General features: G+C 43.0%; 1 protein-coding gene across 1 annotated transcript in view; it reads right to left on the reverse strand.

The window, feature by feature from the left end:
* Positions 1-19,985, reverse strand: part of ALK (ALK receptor tyrosine kinase) — a 108,947-nt gene that overhangs the window by 58,070 nt on the left and 30,892 nt on the right. Inside the window, exon 4 of the mRNA XM_084624863.1 lies at positions 3,727-3,889. Coding sequence (XP_084480989.1) covers positions 3,727-3,889 — 163 coding nt within the window. The remainder of the gene's footprint in view (positions 1-3,726; positions 3,890-19,985) is intronic.

Consider the following 19,985-nt stretch of genomic DNA (forward strand, 5'->3'; position numbering starts at 1 on the left):
ACAATGGACTTTGGGTAATATAAGGAGACCAAAAAGACATTCTAGTTATCTATCATGCAGGGAACCTCTGAGCCTGTGAAAGTTGGATCCCCTAGTCTGAGGGCTAGAGATCCTGGGAACTTGATGTAAGTGAGAAAAATGCTTAGAAAAAGATTGTAACTTGCTAAAGCTAAGTTTGTCACTAGAAAGAAAAGGAGTACTTGTGGCACCTTAGAGGCTAACCAACTTATTTGGTTAGTCTCTAAGGTGCCACAAGTACTCCTTTTCTTTTTGCAAATACAGACTAACACAGCTGTTACTCTGAAACCTGTCACTAGAAAGTGTGCTTTGTTTGTAACTATACCTGTCTCTTCTTCTCTTGCTTAATATCACTTAAATCTCTGTTCTTTGTTAATGAACTTATTTTTGTTTTATTATTAATTTATCTTAGTGCTGCTATAATGAACTGAGTTCGTGTTTTCAGCTAGCTTAACAGACAGGTGTATACACTGTCTCTTTGTAGGCAGCGAACTTAACTTCTGTAAGCGTCCTGTGAGAGGGACTGGACACGGCAGGGAGACGTCTCTGGGGAACACAGGAACTGGGGTTCAGTGACAGTGACTATTCCCTGCAAGGCAAGGTTTAGACTGGCAGAGTGTTGAGAATTGGCTGGTGAAGCAGACAGACTGATGTGGCAGGGAGCTGTCTCAGAGTCTAAACTCCAGCAAAGTTCACTCTTATTGGTGCTGAGAGGAAACACAGTTGTTTAGGTCTGGGTGTCTTGAGAACAGAATGTCACAAAAGTATATTTTAACTTGTGTCCAAAGTGCTGAGCGGATTAGATACACCCTTTTTAATATCTGTTAGATAGATCAATATCAGGATTGAGGGCCTCAACCCTGCTCCGGCTCCTTCACACTGGGTGAAAGGGCTGGAGTGACAGAAAGTGGCTGTAAAAGCCCCAAATCCAGCAGCCTTTTCTCCCTTGGTGCAGGCTGTGTGCAGACAGCTGTAAGGCTAACTTCTACAGATCCTCCTTGCACAGCGGGCATGCTGGGGGCTAGGAGCAGGAGGGATAAATCAGGGGCAGGGATGTAGCATGCAGTGCTATTCTGGGCAGTCTTGGGAAGCTGTTGTAACTTGACATGTCCCCAGGGCTGTCTAGGTTATGCTGGGGGCCTGTCCAGCTCCTGCAGAAGTCCAGGATCAGAAGGGCACAAAGATGGTTTGAACCACAATCGCACCCCCCACCCCACCAATCCAACTGGCTGCGAGTTCTGTGCTGCATCTTTAAGGGGTGCGGAACAACATCTGACTCCAGTTGTAGATCAGGAACTAAGCTAGTCTGTTAGCCATTAATTACTTACACAGACCCTAAAAGTGTGCCAGGGGTTTTACAGACATGGAAGAAGACAGGTACCTACACTGAAGAGTTGGAATTTTAACTCTACTTGCAATCTGTACTATGCGGCAAAATCAGCCTGTAGTTGCTGCAGACTTTTGGATCTTCCTTGGGCTGTGTGATATTAAAGAAATGTCAGGTTTATGTGTTTAATTTATTGCCTCACCTCTTTGGGGTTATATTTTATATGCATATTCACTGTATGCCAGCCTTGAAAAATTCTACTCACCCACGCACTCAAGGCAAGTCATTTTTTTTGATGGGTGAGTAAAACATCATTAGTTTTTTTTTTCCCCATTATCATCAATCCTCAGGGTAATAGGTGTGCAAACAGATTTTGTGCCTGGCCCAGTCAATTTCACAAGGCTGCCCTCTTGTTATTTTGTTGGTGTCCCCTGACATTGAGGATTGAGATGCGTCCCCAATACTGAAATTCCTTTTCAATAAAAACAAAGAAGTTTAAAAAATAATAAAAGATCTGAATGTGTCAATGAGTGTCAAGCAGAACTCTACCCTTGTCTTCAGAGGGGAGTTCTGCTTAAAAATCCACTGCAGAATAATTGATTTGAATGGAGAGTTCTGCTTAAAAAAAAAAAATCGACAGCACAATATGGCCCAATGTTATTGTTTAGTTACAGTAGGTTCAATTTTGACTGTGCCCTTTTATCAAGGGCCAACAACTTTTTTTTTTCCAGTCGCAGCAGCCTGATTAAATTATTTTGAACCATGTCTGACTATCTCTATTTGTTGACTAGAGTGTCACCAATTAAACAGGCCTCTGTTAAATTTAAACTGCTAATTTTAGCACTTCTGTAGCAGAATTGCCTGTTGGATAAGCCTGGAAAGGTCACGCTAACAAGCACAATTTGTTCAGGATAGCAAATACCCATATCAATAAAAATTCACAGAAGAAAAAGAAAGGGACCCAGTTATTAAAAGTATCTGGTAGTAAGTCACTTAAGTTTAAAAAAATTGTCTTTACATTATAAGCTACGTCGTAGATTATTAAAATGAAAAAAAAATATTTCTGGCCCCACACCATTGGATATGTTTATTTACCAGTTTGCACTTCTCTCAGCTCTCGCAATGAAAGAAGGAAACTAGATAAGTCAGTTTCACTTTTGTTTCTACTCAATGTCACTTTTGGGATCTCATCCACTAGCACAAACCTGCCATTGCACACATTGCAGGAGAATTATTACTTGTTAAAAAATGTGTGGAAACATTTCTTAAATTGTACATTTCATAAAAACTTGTTTCTAGCAATCAAAAAATTCAGGGCCAAATTTCATCAGTTAGTGTATCGATGTACCTGTTGTGCTGCCCATCATTCCACTGAAATTAGTGGGATGTGCATGTGCTTTGGGTTATTGAGCAGCAGTTCAGGTTTGGTGGAGGCTAGTTATGGGCTCCTGACCTCTGCACACACATTACTGCTCTCAAGTGGATGGGATGTCAGACCTAATCCAGGGTTTATAGGTCTGCTCTACTCACTGAACTAATGGAGCAGTTCCGTTACTTCAGGAAGTGCTACAGAAATCAATGTGAAATTAATGTCATTTAGCTGGCAATGGCAGAGTTTGCATATGTGGTTAGAGCACATGTATGTCAAATGCTTGAGCTGTCAATCTCGCTTTCTCATTTTCTTTTTTATCATCATTGTTTTTACAGGACTCAGAGGTGGACAGACACTTCGCAGATCAACAGACAAACAAACATATGTTTCCTGCCCTGAAGAGTTTATTTAATTTTGGTATGTGCACATCTCGATGATTCTATTAAATTAAAGGTAGAACAGACAGTGATCCATATAGCTAAGGGAAAGGAGGACTTGTGGCACCTTAGAGACTAACAAATTTATTTGAGCATAAGCTTTCGTGAATTACAGCTCACTTCATCTTATATCTAAGGTTGCTCATCACTTCCCATATAAAGCCCCTGTTGTCAGTTGCTTATAACTTTACCAGACTGTAATAATTTGAGCTGAAATTTCCCATGCTTGGTCTCTGCCTCAGGCTGATTTTTAAGTTTCAGCAAAACAGTTCAGCTCTTCCTCAGAACAAAGCAGGGAAAACAGACAATTTTGCCATTATTTTTTTTTTTCCAACCATTTATTTGAAGCACTCTTGTGTCTCCATTCTTTGGATCACAAACTTGAAATTTGGCAGGGAAGTACCCCTTGGGTCAGAGATGTGCCTTTTGCTGTCCCCATGAAAATCCATCCACATTTGGCCAAGTTCTACTATTCTGAGAATAGTCATCTGATGTGCTCAGGACATATTTGGAGCTGGGGGAAAATTTCAATCTTGTCAGTGACATGTCATGAAAATGACAGAGTCTCTCACCTGTAGGTATTGGTTGCTGGCACTCTCCAGATCTGCACACCTTGAAGAATTCCTTCAGCCCCCACTATAACACTGAGATTGGAGTTCCTGTAGGCGTCATTGCACTGGGTCTGAGTGGGTCCCTGCGGTCCACTGGCACCACATGTGGTGAACAACCACTGATCTAAAATAAAGATACATGTAAAATACACTTTGAATATATGACAGTCTCACTGTCGTTCCCTTTACTTGCTCCTGCTTGGACTGGAACCAAGAGGAGAATCTGCGGAATCTGTTTTTAAGGGAGAAAGGATAGTCATTCACAAGACTCCGCATAATCTAGTACATCATAACAATACTTAGCACTTATGCAGTGATTTTCTTCTGTAGACCTCAGCCTCATAATGAGGATTATTACCTCTGTTTTACAGAGGCACAGGAAGGTAAAGTAATTTGTTCGAAGTCACACTACAAGTCAACAGCAGAATGAGGAACAGAACCCAAGTCTAGTGCACTGTCCCCTGGACCATGAATAATGTGTGACCCATAAATAACTAGACCATTGCAATTTACCCCCTGCTACCCTACTGTAGTTTACTAAATAAGGATATACAGTACTCAGTTACTGGGACCTGAATGAGAAGACTGAATAATTCTGGATAACTGAGATTTTGGATAATTGGGGAATTTTCACTGTAATTAATACAAAAGCAATCATAACTCAGTTTCAGCTAACAGAGAGTTTGAGATAACTGAGATTTATATAACCAGACCCTCAGGCACAAATCAACATAGCTCCACAGTAATTATTTTCACCAGCTGGGGATTTGGCCCTGTGTGAATAGATTTGTGCATAGATTTGTACAGTAGAATCTTGCTAATCTTCACATCTCATAATTCACGCAGATGAAATTGCAGTACCTCCCCATTTCTCTGCAAAGTTTCACCACCAGAGCCAGCACTGTTATGCGGCCTCATATTATTAAGACCTCATTAGTTTTGCAAATTATATATGCAACATTCGCTAATGTACTCCAAAGCATTATATATAATCAAAACTAAGTGGACAAACTGCATTTGATGCATGTATCTTTGGTTTCTCGGGGGTGGGGTGTCTTTACGTATATGCTAATTCACAAAATTCAGTAAATTCCATTAGTAAGATTCTACTGTCATTAAAAATGAAAGATTTAAAATATTTTTTCAAAATATCTGCAACTGTGACTTTGGGTAAGCCAATTCACCCTTCTACTGTGTCTGCAGTGTCATTACTTTTCAACATTTCCACCAATTCATTACAACATATGCAGCTGCACTGGTGGTAGCAACAGAGGAAGTGTTAGCTTAGACCGGCTGCTGGCATTTTAACCACTCTGGATCTAAGTCAGAGCTGGTCTAGACAGGATAGTCAAAACACCATTAGGTGGTTTATGCCAGCCATTTCACTCTTGCTATTACTGGTGGAGTTTCACTGGGGGCTTGGGGAGGGGGGTGTTTGAAGAAAATGCCAGCATAGACAAGGCATAAGTGCCTCGACTTCCCCCTTGTAAAATGAGGATAATAATAATACTATGGTGAGGCTAAATTGATTAACGTTTGTAAAGCTGTGAGATTCCCTCAGTGAAATAGAGCAACAATTATTTCTTATCACAACAACTGTTTGGGATTTGACATAGAAAGGATCAAGATATATAGCGCAGAAGAGCTATCTACAAATATGGCTTTTTTCAGGAGCACATCACAATTAACAGAATTTATCCTCACACCACCCATATGAGATAGGGAGGTATTATCCCCATTTTACAGATGGGGAACTGAGGCACAGGATAGATTAAGTGACTTGCCCATGCTCTCACAGGAAGTCTGTGACAAAATCTGGAAGTGAATCCAGGTCTCTTGAGCTCCAGTGGTCTATCCACCTGACTATCTTTTCTAGGCTTAAGACCTGTTCCAAACACATTGAAGTCAAATGGAAGTTTTCTATTGACTTCAATAGGCTTTAGACCAGGGCCTTAAGAATAAAGTATCCTTTTTCTTGATGACTTTCTTAATCCAGAGCCTGAGCATCTTCAGGAAACATTGCAAAGCCATCTCTTTGAGAAAGCCTTTCCACCATATGTGGTGCTCACAATATAAACATCCCCTTCTATTCCCAACCTCCTCCCAATTATCCCACCTCCCAAAAAATCCCTATCTCAAGAAGTTTTGACCCTGGAAAGGGAGAAGTGCCAGAGACACCACGAAGTCTGCTGGGGACTTAGCCCCTTCCATGCAAAGTCAATAGCAAAGATACTACAGCTATGGGAAGCAGCATAAAACACTTTAAATAGATTAGATAGATCAGAAGATTATATGGATAATGGGGGGAAAACAAAAAACAAAAACTGGGGAAGAGAACCTCAGAAAATACGATCTCAGGGACTAATGGTTTCTAAACAGAATGTTTATCAGAATTTTCACACAATGTTTCTGTGGATCTGATCCTTCAAATACTGACAGTCTTACACCAGAAATTTGTTATGTTCATTTGCTTCATTGCCAGAAAGAAAGCTGAGGCCTCTCCTTCCAAGTATCGTAGTGACTTAACATTATAATATCCCAGTGGGCTAAGCCAGCTGCACTGAAGCATATGCTTAGGAAAATGGGTAGGTGAGCATCTTAGTTTGGAATAATAAGAAACAGCTCTTATCTCGCTGGTGAAAATCTGTCTGCACATGGAATTATTCAGGAACAGGGTAGACAAGCCCTAAAGGTGGTGATTAATGCTATTATGGGAGTGACTCTGGTAATACCTGTGTTCAGTATGGACTAGAGGTTACCAGAGCCCTGAGCAAACTCAGATGGAACTGAGCACTTGTGCAGTTAACTAAGCGTTGTGTTTGCTCTCCTGTGAGCCTCCTATTATATCAGTCTCCAAAAAGCTGATGGACTGGGGAATGCTAGATCACAAGAAGTTTGTTTTACAAACCCGATGAATTTTTAAAAACCAGAGACTCAAAAGTTTGGATTTCCGATAAGAAGCCAAAGGTCTGGTGGCTTCTCTGAACTGAGTGGAAGTTCCTCTCTTCTCTTCCATAGTTTGGACGAATATGGATGAAGCCCAAGAAGATACAGTGGAGGCACCAAGCCTGCACTGGCCCCTGAGGGTAGGCTGCTTGGGACAGTATAGGTCTTTTTGCATCTCTAATTTCTATGAATCTTTTCTCTTTCTGAAGAAACCTACACATATGAAGATGAGTTGCACATCAAACATAATGGGTGGCATCCTGGCTCCCTTGAAGTCAGTGGAGGCTTTTTACCATTAACTTCAAAGGGGCCCGGGTTTCTCCTAATATTCACTGCCAGGTGTTTTCAGTATTCCCTCTTAATCACTACCGTCGTGACTTACGAACCACATGCTTCCTCCTAGTTCAGAATCTCCTTCGTGTTTGATACTGAAGGCCAGTCCAATATATTACAATTTTACTGCTGGATCAAACAGGAACAGAATATAGCCGGGGGGGTGGGGGGAAGAGTCAATCCTGGTTTAAAAAGAATTAAAAAGATGATGGGTCTCAGAAAGTTTGGATCTAACCTAAACTCAGACTTTTTCCCCACGAAACCCACACTGATCTAAAAATTTATTAAATATAGCACTTGCCCGAAGTCTTAAATAACAAAACAAGCACCCAAGGTTCTCTCAATGTCTATACAACCTCAGAAATGGTCTTTTTCCAGTAAAAGTGGCTATTTCCTCCCTGTGTGTTACTGATTTCCTCCAGTACCAGAAACAACTGCAACATACTACACGAGCCATTAAAAACTCTCAGAAACCTATTTCCACAGGTTGTTGCATGTCATGGCAATTTAGAGTAATTCAATTTTGAGCACAACTTTGATCTCCACAGATGAAACAGCAACACTGAAACACAACCCTTTAAGCAACTGGGATAACAGCGTAACATTTTCTACCTGCATGCAACCATAACGCGGTCATGTAACATACAGTATAGTTCTCTTTTGTTCTGCAGTGCATGATGGGGTAGTTCCTTCAGCACACCATAATTTTCCAGTCTGTGGCTGCCAAAAAGTAACATATTCTGGTCTAAATTTTCCAAAGTGACTAAGGATTTTGGGTCCCACTTTGGATACTTTAAAGAGGCCTGATGTCCAGAAGGTGCTGAGTACCAATATGTTGAAAGTCAGGACACCCAATAACAGAGGCATGCAAAATCACTAGTCACTTTGGAAGATTTAGGCCTATATTTTTAGGACCTTCTGTTGTACCCTCTGGACCTGATTCAAAAATCTTGGATCAGACCGCTAATTGGGTTAATAATCTGAAACTTTCAATTTAAGAAAAAAATGAAATAAAAAACTGCACTGAGAATCAGAGCCAAGATAATAAATTATAATGAATAATTTATACAATCATTAATCTCTTTTTCCTGTCTGAGACTGGACTTGTCATTTCTCAGACTTATTTATTGTTCAAAATTATTTGCCAAGTAGTTTCTGGGAATAATTCTTGGCCTGTAGCTTGTTTGTTAGCATTAAAATGAATTTTTTGATTGCATGCAAAGGCCACGTGGTATGTTTTTTGGTATACTTGTTTTTTGATTGGATGAGCATTAACTCTTTGAATCAGGTTTCCATTATGATTAATCATGATTACAAATTAAAAAATCTTTTTCTGGAGGACATGATTTTGCTCTACAAAATGGCATCCTCCATGCTCTCTGGACTCCTGAGAGGAAATTTTATTAAAAAGGGATTGTGCCAGGAAGAAGTTTAGGAACCCCTGATATAAACAGATGGCTGGGGGCAGAGGCTAAAAAGATTCTTGACCTGATTTTACAGTGGTGTCTTAGTCTCTCACCAGCTTGGTGTGCATATACACTTTTGGTGCGCTAAAGCAGGGGTGGGCAAACTTTTTGGCCTGAGGGCCACATCGGGTTTCTGAAATTCTATGGAGGGCCGGTTACGGGAGGCTGTGCCAGGTCCCCCACCCCTTATCCGACCCCCCTGCTTCTCGCCTCCTGACGGCCCCCCCGGGACTCCTGCCCCATCCAACCCCCCCAGTTCCCTGTCCCCTGAAGGCCCTCCCGGGACCCCGCCTCATCCACACACACCCCACTCCCTGTCTGCCACCAGACTCCCCGCCCCTGACTTCCCCCAGCCACCCCATCCAACCCCTCCTCTCATTCCTGACTGCTCCCCCTGGGACCCTGGCGGCACAGTGAGTGGAGGCTGCGGGGGAGGGGGGAATAGTTGGGGAGGGGCCGTGGGCTAGCCTCCCGGGCCAGGAGCTCAGGGGCCAGGCAGGAGGGTCCCGCAGGCCGGATGAGGCCCGTGGGCCGTAGTTTGCCCACCTCTGCGCTAAAGCCTGCATACACAGTTGAACTATTCTAATCCTAGCATGTGCAGGCAATAGAATTTTCACAGGCCAAGAACTATTTATCCAAATGGGCCTTGGGTATGAAGCTTCTGTCACCTGCAAATGGAGGGGTGACAGTCTATGACTTGCATATACCAGGGCTAGTGCTCCCAAGTAGATGCACATGTGTGTGCAGGGCAGTCCCTAGACCAAATGGCGTTCCAGGCAAGGTATGTCTTCCGCGGCCCCCTATATTTGTTAAATCTTTGAATACCTTATTTTTTATTGCATTTGTAGCCCATTTCACAACTTTGACGTACGATTTGCATGCATGATTTATAAAAGACATATAAGACAATAATTCATACAAGACAATAAATTTGCAAGCTAGGATCTGTAAATCTGTATTTGTTCATGCCATATATAAGCAAATAAAACAATCATTTCCTCTAAGCTGATAGAAACTTTTTAAATTTTAAGAATAACTGAAATATACTAACATCAAGAAATTGAACTGTGCACCAACACTGGGTGGACCAGTATTAAATAGTGAGTGTTACCGTAGGTGACAGCCTTAGAATGTTAAACCTAGTCCTTTAGTTCAAAAGGTTGCTTTTCCTGCCTTTGACCTTGCCAACTCAAGTCAGTGATCTAGTTTGTCAGGCTTTGCACCTCGTGTCAGATTCCAGTCTCAGCTTTATTCAATTGCTCCAGTTCCCTCAGGGCGTCGTGAACCTCAGTCACTTGGTACCTCCCTGGCCTTACTCTGTCAATGTGGCTCTGCCAGCGAGTGTCGCTTAGCGGCTTCACAGTCAGATTTATAACATTGTCCATGAGGATCTTCCACCTGATAGCTGATGCTGAAAATATGACGTATGTCCTTTGCAGTACTCCGAAGAGAGGTACTGAATCTAAAGATGATGACTCTGCATCTGACAATAACTAGGCTGAGGGAATGGCAGCCACATGGCACGAAGAAAACTCATGGATTCAGCATCAGAATCTTTGCCGGGATGCCACAGTTTCTTCCTTTCATGTTCGCACCATTGTCGTAGCCTTGGTTGCGGCCATCCTGAAGCTTTATTTTACTCTCATTCGAAACATTCATAAACAGTTCTGTTAGGCCTTTTCCAGTAGAGTTGTCCACAGACTGGAAACAGATAAAATGTTCCTGTACTTGGATACAGTCATCCTCGTCATCAATAAATCTTATTGTAAATGACATCTTTTCACTGTGACTCATGTCGGGATTTCAGTCCATTATTACAGCATAGTCCTTTGCTTTGCCAAGCCATATCAATATGTTATCAAGCACCTTCCTTGCCATAAGATCAATCAATTTGTTTTGAATTGCTTTGCTCCAGGAATGGTCCATAGCTTCCTTACGAACTGCTTGACGTAGGTGCTCACGTGTGACTTCATCATATCTCCCAAGGAAATTACCATTATGTTCAGTGAACAACTTATCCAACGAACCCGGAAAACCAAATTATTCTTTGCGAGAAAGAGGAAAATTGAGATCAGACATTCAAGCACATTCCTCCAGTGCTGGGTTTCTACATTAACAATGCTCTGGCTTTCTGCTTCTATGTATTTATTCAGCTTGAGCCTGGACTCGACCTCCATCCATTTGGAGTAGGCCATAAAATGGCCAGGTGACTTTTCATGTTGCTTCAGAACACCAGTTAAGTTATGCCAGTAATTGTACCCAGAAAATGCAAGCAACGATTTGGTATTCTTGTCAAATACTTAGCAACAAAAAACTGAACACTTTGTCAGTTGATTTTGAGTAAACTAGCCAATGCTGATTCAGTTTCTCACCATTTTTGAGCACTCTTTTGCAGTGTGACTTTGAGAAGTGTTACTTCTGCTCATTTACTGGAAACATCATATTCTCAGTTTTGCCTGGCCTGTTCAAAACTGTACAATCAATACTGGCAGAGTTTAGGATTGCTGGCCATAAAGCAGGATCTGATATATCAATTTGTGGTGTGCAATTTTTCTCATTGCTGTTTCTGTCATCATGCAAGGCTGATTCTTATAGTTTCTCTCCTTTTCATGTAAACCAGGTTTTTCTTTGTCATTACTCTCCTTTTCCTGTGAGCCACATTCTTCTTTATCATCACTCTTCTTTATGCTGCCAGAAGAACTGGATGATTCTCCATCACTTTCCTCTCATTCCCATTCCTTATCGTCCAGTAAATCTGCTAATTCCTTAGTAATAGGACTTCCATCATTTACGCTTCGCTCCTCAATTTCTTCTGCACTGGGATGATCGCTACTGCCTAAAGCCCGGTCTACGTTGTTCTGTTTCAGATACTTTCCCATCAATTTTGCCCCTTGCTGCAAAGTAGATTACAATTGAGATTTTTGCTTCCTATACTGAGCTCCTGAAGGCTTCTTCACGGGCATCTTTTATTTTCTCTGGGAGAAACAGACAGCATTAGGGAGAGCAAAAGTCTATGTTCCATAGCCTTAGAAAGTCATCATACATTACATGTTAAGCATGATAAGAAAAGTAACAGTATTTCTTTTATATTGTTGCATTCGATAGATCTCTGGTATTTCATTAAATATGTCCTTTATTAGTCGCAACTTACACTCTTCAAGTATTAAAACACAAGTACACTTTCACAATTACACAATAAAACAAGGTTCACAATATCCCAGCTGGGCTCTCACTTGGTTTTTATATCTCACTGACTGACTGGTGAAGCCGCGCCCCTTATATACGTGTGTGGGCATGGCTGACAAAGTTCTAGGAGATTCAAGGAAAATGCAGTTCTCAGAAAGTATGGAAGGTTCCAAGAGATTCTACAAAGGTCCAGAACATTTTAGGAAGTTAATGAAAAATGAATCCCCTAACCCTGAAATATGTTACTTCAAACATTCTATTTTCCCTTTTGTCACTAACAACAAAAATCAGTTGCCTGGGTCACCTGCCCCTAAATGCGGACCTGTATGTGCATATGTGCATACATGTGCAGAAAGTGCGCTCACAAGGTGAGGAAAACATTTCAACATCCGTAGGTATATTTGTTTCAATATTTTTAATTTTACATGGCAACAAATATAGCATTTATAATCCCATTTTCTGTCTCTAACAATTCCCGAGTGCTCACTTATGTTTCCATTGGTGTTTGAGTCAGCAACATCCCTAACAATAATGATATATTCCAAGTCTATAGTGCTTTTCATCCACCAGGACCCCCAAATATTGTACCAGTTATTATATGTTATATGCACAGAAATCAAACATGAACCAATGAAATGCAGCCATTCCAGAAATGAAACACTGCAGCTGGTTAAAGGCTCACAGCAAATCCATGCAACTGTTTAGTACAAGAAGTGAAGAAGAATATTGAAAATAAATTGAAACTGCGCAGGGAATGTCTAGGTACTAGAGCTGGTAGAAAATTTTCCAACTGAACAGGTTTTGGACAGAAAACGCTGGTTTGACAGAATCCCCATATTCCGTAGGACTTGAAACTTTCAATGGAAACCTGGCAGGCCTGCCTAGTTTCCTGACAGCTCCCCGACCTCTCCAGGAACCTGCCTGATGGGCTACTGTGGACCTAGGCTCCCTGGGTTTCCAGGCTCCTCAAGAGCCCACTTGGTGAGCTGCTGGGGAGCTAGGACCGGAAAGTTTTGAAAAATTCCTGTTTGGTTCTTTGGAAATGGATTTTTTTTTTGAAAATGTCCTTCCCATGGACAATTTCACATATCTGATTTGTCCAAATTTAAAACTTTTTTGGGGGAGCAAGTAGGGGAATGCAAAATTTTCCACAGGAGGGAAATTCTGGTTCCCACACAACTCTAATAGGTAATGTACTGTAATTAACCAAACTGGAATTCAGCCAGGCTGTGGAGGGTAGCACCCCTGACGCTGGCAAAAAATGTGATGGGATTTTCAATGTTCAGAATTTGTAGGTCGGGCACAATCACAGCTCAAGGTAGCACAGACACAGGCATTCTAAAGAGTAACTTTATCAAAGAACGGGACTCAGAGGAAGAAAGAACAAGGCATATTTGCTCTGCTGGAGTGGAAAGCAATTTCACTGCTCACAAATATGCCAAACAAGTGTAACAAAAATGGCAATAAGCATCTTAGCCATTCCTCAAAGGCATAAATACATTAACTGGCATCTGTTGGCTCAAACCAGCTAAAGTTAAGGGTAAATAGATTTATTCAGCCTTGAGATGATCACAAACTCACTGTTCCCACATGCTCCATATCCTTATTGTAAGGGGACTGTTGCCCCCTTACTAACATTCAGTGGGGTGTTTTGGTTGGCTAGCTCCCAGTACTAAAAGGGGAAGGGTCTATGGGAAATCAGGACCCTGAGACTGATAGTCCCCAGGAACAATGGGAAGAGGCCAATGCTCCAGGTCAGCCTGAATGACAGGGCGGGCAAGCTAATCAGGGAGTCAGGAGGCCAGGGAGGTCCCATCCTCCGTGTGAGCTGGATTTGCCTGGGTCAGACAGACCAGGGCCGAGCTAATGAGAAAGCAGGTGCCCCAGCTAAGCTGGGGAGCAGAGCTGTGCCAGATCCAGAGGGACCAGAAAAGCAGCCCAGAGAGAGCAGACCCTGTCCTGGGAGCAGAGCTGCAGCCCCAAAACCAGAGGCACAGTCCAGAGAGAGCAGCAACCAGAGCCAGAGGGGCCAGAAAAGCAGCCCAGGAAGCAGGTCAGTACTGGGAGCAGAGTCACAGAAGCAGCCTGCAGAGCTGACTTGCCCTGGGAGCAGAGCTGTAGCAACCAGAGGCAGAGGGGCCAAAGAAGCAGCCCAGGGAGCTGGAGGCAGAGCAGCAGCAGCAGCGCTGAGGCGGAGTGGTAGAGCTGGGGCTGGAGCAGTCCGGAGCTGGGTGCGGTGAGCAGCTGGGGAGAGTGAGGGAGACCCTGGGCAGCGGGCCCAGCACAGGGAAATGCCTCAGCCAAGGGGCTGTGCAGGCCAGGCTTGTATCGTAACCCCAACAGCGCGGGGCGACACTGGGAAGAAGGGTCCTACCACTTAGAGCCTGAGAGCGTGTGGCCACCACCAGAGCAAGTGTCCAACCCACAGCAGCCCTGCAGCACAGCCAGGGCCTGAGCAGGAGGCCTGGGACTTACAAGGAACAGACTGTGAACTGCCCTGACGTTCCAGAGACACTGTTTGTGATGTTCCCTGCCACAGAGCGGGGTGATGTGTTTCCTTTAATCTTCCCCATTTTTTCTTACTCTTTTTAAAATTAATTGTTGATTAAATATGTTACATTTGCTTTAAATTGTATGTAATGATCAGTGGGTCAGAGAAGTGCCCAGTGCAGAGAGAGTACCCCGGAGTGGGGACACCCTAGCCCCTGTCCTAGGTGACCACAGCAGGGTTGGGGGTCGAGCCCCCCAGGAATCCTGGGCCCAGCCTTGTTGGGGTTACAAGGACTTTGCCAGACAGGAGAGCGGAAGGGGAGTCCTCAAGGGCAGGGAGGCCTCTGGGTAAAGGAAGTGGGAGCGAGGACTCAGATCCTTTCGCTAGCCTACTTCACTGAGGTAGTGCAGAAGCCAGGAAAGTTCCCCACAATAGCAGGACTATTCCCCCGCTTACATTATCTGTATTTCAGAATTCAGGTGTAATGCATTACTGAAAGATTTCAATTCTTTTCACACAGTGCATAAGCAGTCCATGGAACTCACTGTTACAACATATCAAGGCCAAGAGACCATCCACACTTAATGTTAGATAGAATAAACACATATAAGGAGTATAAGCTCTCATGCTTCAGGGCACGTCTACATTGCAATGAGACATTTGCGGCTGGCCAGTGCCAGCTGACGGGCTTGTGCGGCTCCACGGTTGTTTAATTGCAGTGTAGACACTCAGATCCTCCCACCTTGCAGGGTCCTTGAGCCCAGGCTCCAGCACCAGCCTGAACGTCTACACTGCAATTAAACAGCCCCCTACCCTGCATCAGCTGGGATGGGCCAGCCGTGGGTTTTTAAATGCAGTGTAGATATACCCTAACTGAGAAGGGCTAGAAAAGAATTTCACCTGTGGACAGGTAATTTTGTAATTGTCTTTCAGAGATCTTCTTGCATCTTCCTCTGAAACAGCTGTTGCTCAACAAATAACACAATGCCACAAACCACAGAACAACTAATATGCCCCAAGTATTTGTGAAAACATTCACAAATCCCCTCTGATATTTCACCAAGCAACTGAAGGAGGGACTTACAGCGGAGCTGGATTGCCTATCTCAATCTTAACTAACATTTTGCAGCCAGTGACATACCATAAAACATGGAGCGATACATCCTCACCTCAGTGCATGAGAGATTTTTGCTACTCACTCCCATTAATTCCAGTGGTCATTCTGCGCTGAAAGCATCCAGATAAAATATACTGCATCAATTCATAAGAAACATATTTAATACTGTGAAAAGAGGAAGCTTTTCAATTTTGCTTTACATTAAGTGGTTTAATAGTGACTTGGTGACTGGTAATGTGAGACCTGCGGCCATTACCTTTTCTAGCATTAAGAGTGACACGGTTAACATTGGGGGCAAGACGTGAAAAAATGGTGTTAAAGAGCAGTGTTGGCTTTGCTCACATTTTTAGGTTCCTGTATCATTAAGTATGTCTGTCTACTAGCACGTTTGTCGGTAAGACTTTTGTTGATCGGGGTGTGAAAAAACCACCCCTCTGACCAACATAAGTTTCGCTGACAAGAGTACCGGCGTGGACAGCACTATGTCAGCAGGAGAAGCTGTCCCACCGACACAGTTACCGCCGCTCATTGGGGGTGGTTTAATTATGTCGTCAGGAGAGCTCTCTCCCGTTAGCATAGAGCGGCTACAGGGGAGACCTTACAGCCGAAAGCCAAAGCTGAGCCACTATAAGTTCTCTAGTGCCGACAGAGCCTAAGTAGTGATACATTATTGGGACATAAAAAGACAAGCGAATACTGTGTTTTGCATTACGGGGAAGTAAGCAAATCTTGCGAGTGATGTTGGTATCAGTACAGGAAAGTCTAGACAGCCCTCTTCTTAGACTCTCTCTCAACTATTTATATAGCATCAATCTCCATCCATCCATCCATCCATCCATCCATCCATCCATCCATCCATCCACCCTCACCAACCACTCCTCTTCAATCTATCAGTCCTCTGAGGAAGGAGAACAAGGCAGAGGAAGACCTGAAAATACTTCTCAAATCAACAGAGTGGACAGCGTTAAATCATAGGTCTAAAAAGTGTGAACTGCCCAATTCATCTCAGCTGCGTGGGTAACTCTGGAGAGTAGTAATTCCAATTTAACTGCACAGTGATATGTTTTGATCTTTTCAACAGAAGCATCCTGCTGAACTGGCATTGTGGGTGTTGTCTGAGTACAGTGCCTCTACTGTTTCTCCTCAGTTTAACCCCTGGGGGAAAGCAAATGTGAAGGACGAGATAGTGTAAAAGTTTTGTGTCTACAGAGGGTCGGACCACCACCCCCACTATTACTTTCAACACACTTTCCATCACTACTTTGCTACTATTTTCGGGGCGGGGGGAGGCTGCTTGTTCACTGAGTTTACTTCTGCTTAATATGGAAATGCAATTCTGCAGACATCTTTATTGCATTATACCAATGGTGCAGTTGGTATAATTGCATGTGAAGAGCCAACAAATGTAATTTTCTTCTGCTTAATACTTGCTCCGTTGCTCCTTTCAGCTTCTTCATCTGATTAACTAATATGACTCAGAGTTCTTCCGAGAAACACCAGAGCAGTATCCTATGCAGAACTTTCCTCTGATGCAAACTGCAAAATCCCTGTAAACATCAGCTGTCATGGGAAAGACTGAAGCTGAAGGAAAAAGACAATCCAGCTCAAATCACAATACAACCCATTGACATTAGCCAGGGGCGAAAATTGGATCATGCAGTTGCTGATGGACACACAAGTAGTGTGACTTGAAAAAAAGTTCACTTTTTTGTTGTTCAGTGATCTGTCATTTGTGTCTGTGTGCCATGGCACTTCTGAACTGTGATTGGGACCAAAAGAGAGGCTGAAATATTGGAAGAGAGGCTATTTGTATGGTATTTGCAACCTGTCCAGGAGCACCAGAAATCTCGTGATGAAAACCTAACCACTGTCAGTTCTGCCATCAAGCCCTTTTCCTTCTGTTTCTTTTTGCCTACCCAGAGGCCCATTTCTGTTTCTTCCTGTTTCTGGTCATTTGTTTACTGTGCTAATAATTCATCACTGGCCTTTTGCAACCTTCTGCCACTTTCAACTTTGTGTCTCCTCCTATGCCTGAAATTCCCACAATCTGGCCTTGTCTACACAATAAAGTTGCAATGGTTTAATTTAAATTGGCTTTTAGCTGGACACCGATTACAGTTTAAGAGTGATATATTTCAATTTTGCTTAAACTGGTACCTAACTGATTTTAAAGCAATCCAGAATAAATCTGTTTTAAACAAAAATAAGTGTCCACACTGACACAAGTTGAATTAAATTCGTTTAAAATGACACTTTTAGTTAAATCAGTGCAACCTTCTCATGTAGACAAGCTTGCTCTTGGCACCACCCTCTCCTCCTGAGAATTCCTTCTCAAAAAAGCTTCTGCCACAAAGCCTTTCAACAAGAATCTGCCACACAAACAGTGGCCACTTCTTAAATTAAAAATAAAAGGATCTACACTGCTGTGTGATCAACCAACCTTATCTGGTGCTTTGTGTCTGGACTGGACTGTTTGCCTGTGTAGACTATGTGATCTTAGTGATAGGGATTATGTCTCCGTTATATAGAGCTCTGAGCAGACAATCACCATTCATCTAATAACCACCTCAGAAGTACCTGAGGGAGATGAAGCAACAACTCTGACAAGTTCTCTATGAACTTTGTGTCATAAACCTGCCTCCCCCAGGATCATCAGCCATCACAGAACTCTGGGACTTTCAGCACCAAAACAGCCCTTCAACACTTGAGGAAGAGGAGTAACTGCACTAGCTGGTAGCAGTACGGGGTTCTCATCATTTATGTGAACCAGATGCTAGGGTAGGATGCAATGCACTTAGTCAGTGTGTTCACATGATATTGCTGTCATAGACAATGACTGGGTGCTTCAATATCATTTATAGTAATTCTGTGCTACTACCATCACACCCTTGCCAACCCACAGGGTCTAAGGCATGGAGAGGCTCCAGCCATGCTGAACAGGAGTAGGAATTGAGAAGGTCTTTTGCTGTGTACTAGTCTGAGAATGGATAGGGATGGTTTGTGGTGATGAACATTCACTAATTCTGCTGGAACAGGTTTTCCTGAACAAGATCAGAATCAGCAAAGAGTGTGGGCTAGAGGCCGCTCTGAGTTACCCAGGTGTAATCCAGAATAGCATTGGTGAAGTCAATGGAGTTACTCCGGATTTATATTCATGTAACTGAGTAGCAGCACCTCTTACACTGAGCTTCCTGCTATATGAGCTGGGTCAGTTCAGGGAGTTGAGACTGTAGTTTTATTGTCTCTCTAGCTACAGAAACATAGTTCTTTGTTTTAATCTGACTGGTTAAAAAGGAAATATTACAGTCTGTGATCCATCATACAAGCCAAAGATCACATTAGCTTTAACTACTTTTGGCTGGGCTCATCTTGATCAATGCACTCTTAGGGATGTCACGGTGGTGCTGATGCTGTGGGTTCACTTGCACAACTGTAAACATGCAGTCATCAAACTAATGGCCCCTGACAGGCTCAACCTGAGGTTTCTTAAATGTATTACTGGGATGCAGGAAGCAAGAGATAAAAGCCAGGTAAAATGTAGAGGTCAGGGACCTGCTTCTCTTATTGAACAATGGGACACAGACACTGGAAAGTTCACCCAGAGCAGAGGCTCTGTAACACAAGAAGCTCAAAGTGGCTGATGTTGGGGCACCTGGGAGATGTACTGACTTAGTGCATCTGTGTAAAAATGGTTCCTGTGAAGTTCCTTCAAGAAGTTATTTCTGTTCTCTCCTGGAGGAGCCCTTATAGAAGAAGGGGGTAGTACCACTGTCTACCCTCTCCTGGGTATGAATTCCAGCTCTGGGATAGCTGTTCCCACAGGTGCAAAGAGGTGAAGATTGCCACCTCTCTGCACATAGGAGCTATTCAAGGTCCAGGTGCCAGAAGCCATTGTAAAAAGGGCCAGGAATAGCAATGTTGGTAAAAAGTAGGGACAGGCAAACTGGCTTGGATAACATAAGTGACCTGAACCTACAGCCAAGACTCAAAACAAACCTTTTCTGAGGTTCAAAGCAGCATGGGTACCCTTCCCCCACCCTCCCCCAGGCTTTCTCCCATTATTTTGAGTTTCCAGGTACCTCTCTGAATTTCAAGATATCAGATGGATCAAGAAGTTGAAGAGTAAGAAGGTCCTATTCTCACAGTATCTTCAGCCCAGAAAGAAGCTGGAAGTAATGGAATTTTTATAGGGAAGCCTGTTGTCATGAGATTCCCGGCTCTATTTTCCAGACTCAAGAGGCTCAGATTAACTCTGGATGCAAATTTTGGACACTTACCTAACTGAACCCGAGCGCCAAACGTTCTGAGGTTCATCCATTGCTAATAAAAAGAACAACAGGCCTTATTGTTGTATTTGTGGAATTGGTTCTTCATGAAGCAGCTCTTTGAGGGCAAGCTTGACTCTCCCCAAAAGGGAGATTGGTAAGAGAGTGGCGATACGGTGGCTGAAATGGCTCCATTCAGAATGGATTGAGTTTTTAACAGTAGGGTACTTGGGCTTTACAGATGAGATCTTGATGTGGCTCATTACAAAGGGAAGTGAGAGGAAAGAACAAAGTGATTATAATACTTGAAATTCTTCTGTACCATAACATCGAATAGTTTCAGTCTTACCTAAAGCACTGGGTACCTGGGGACAAAATGCAGCACCATGTGCCAGCTATATTACCATGCAAGCACT

Source organism: Lepidochelys olivacea (genome assembly GCF_965140295.1).
Source record: "Lepidochelys olivacea isolate rLepOli2 genome assembly, chromosome: 3".
NCBI lineage: Eukaryota > Metazoa > Chordata > Testudines > Cheloniidae > Lepidochelys > Lepidochelys olivacea.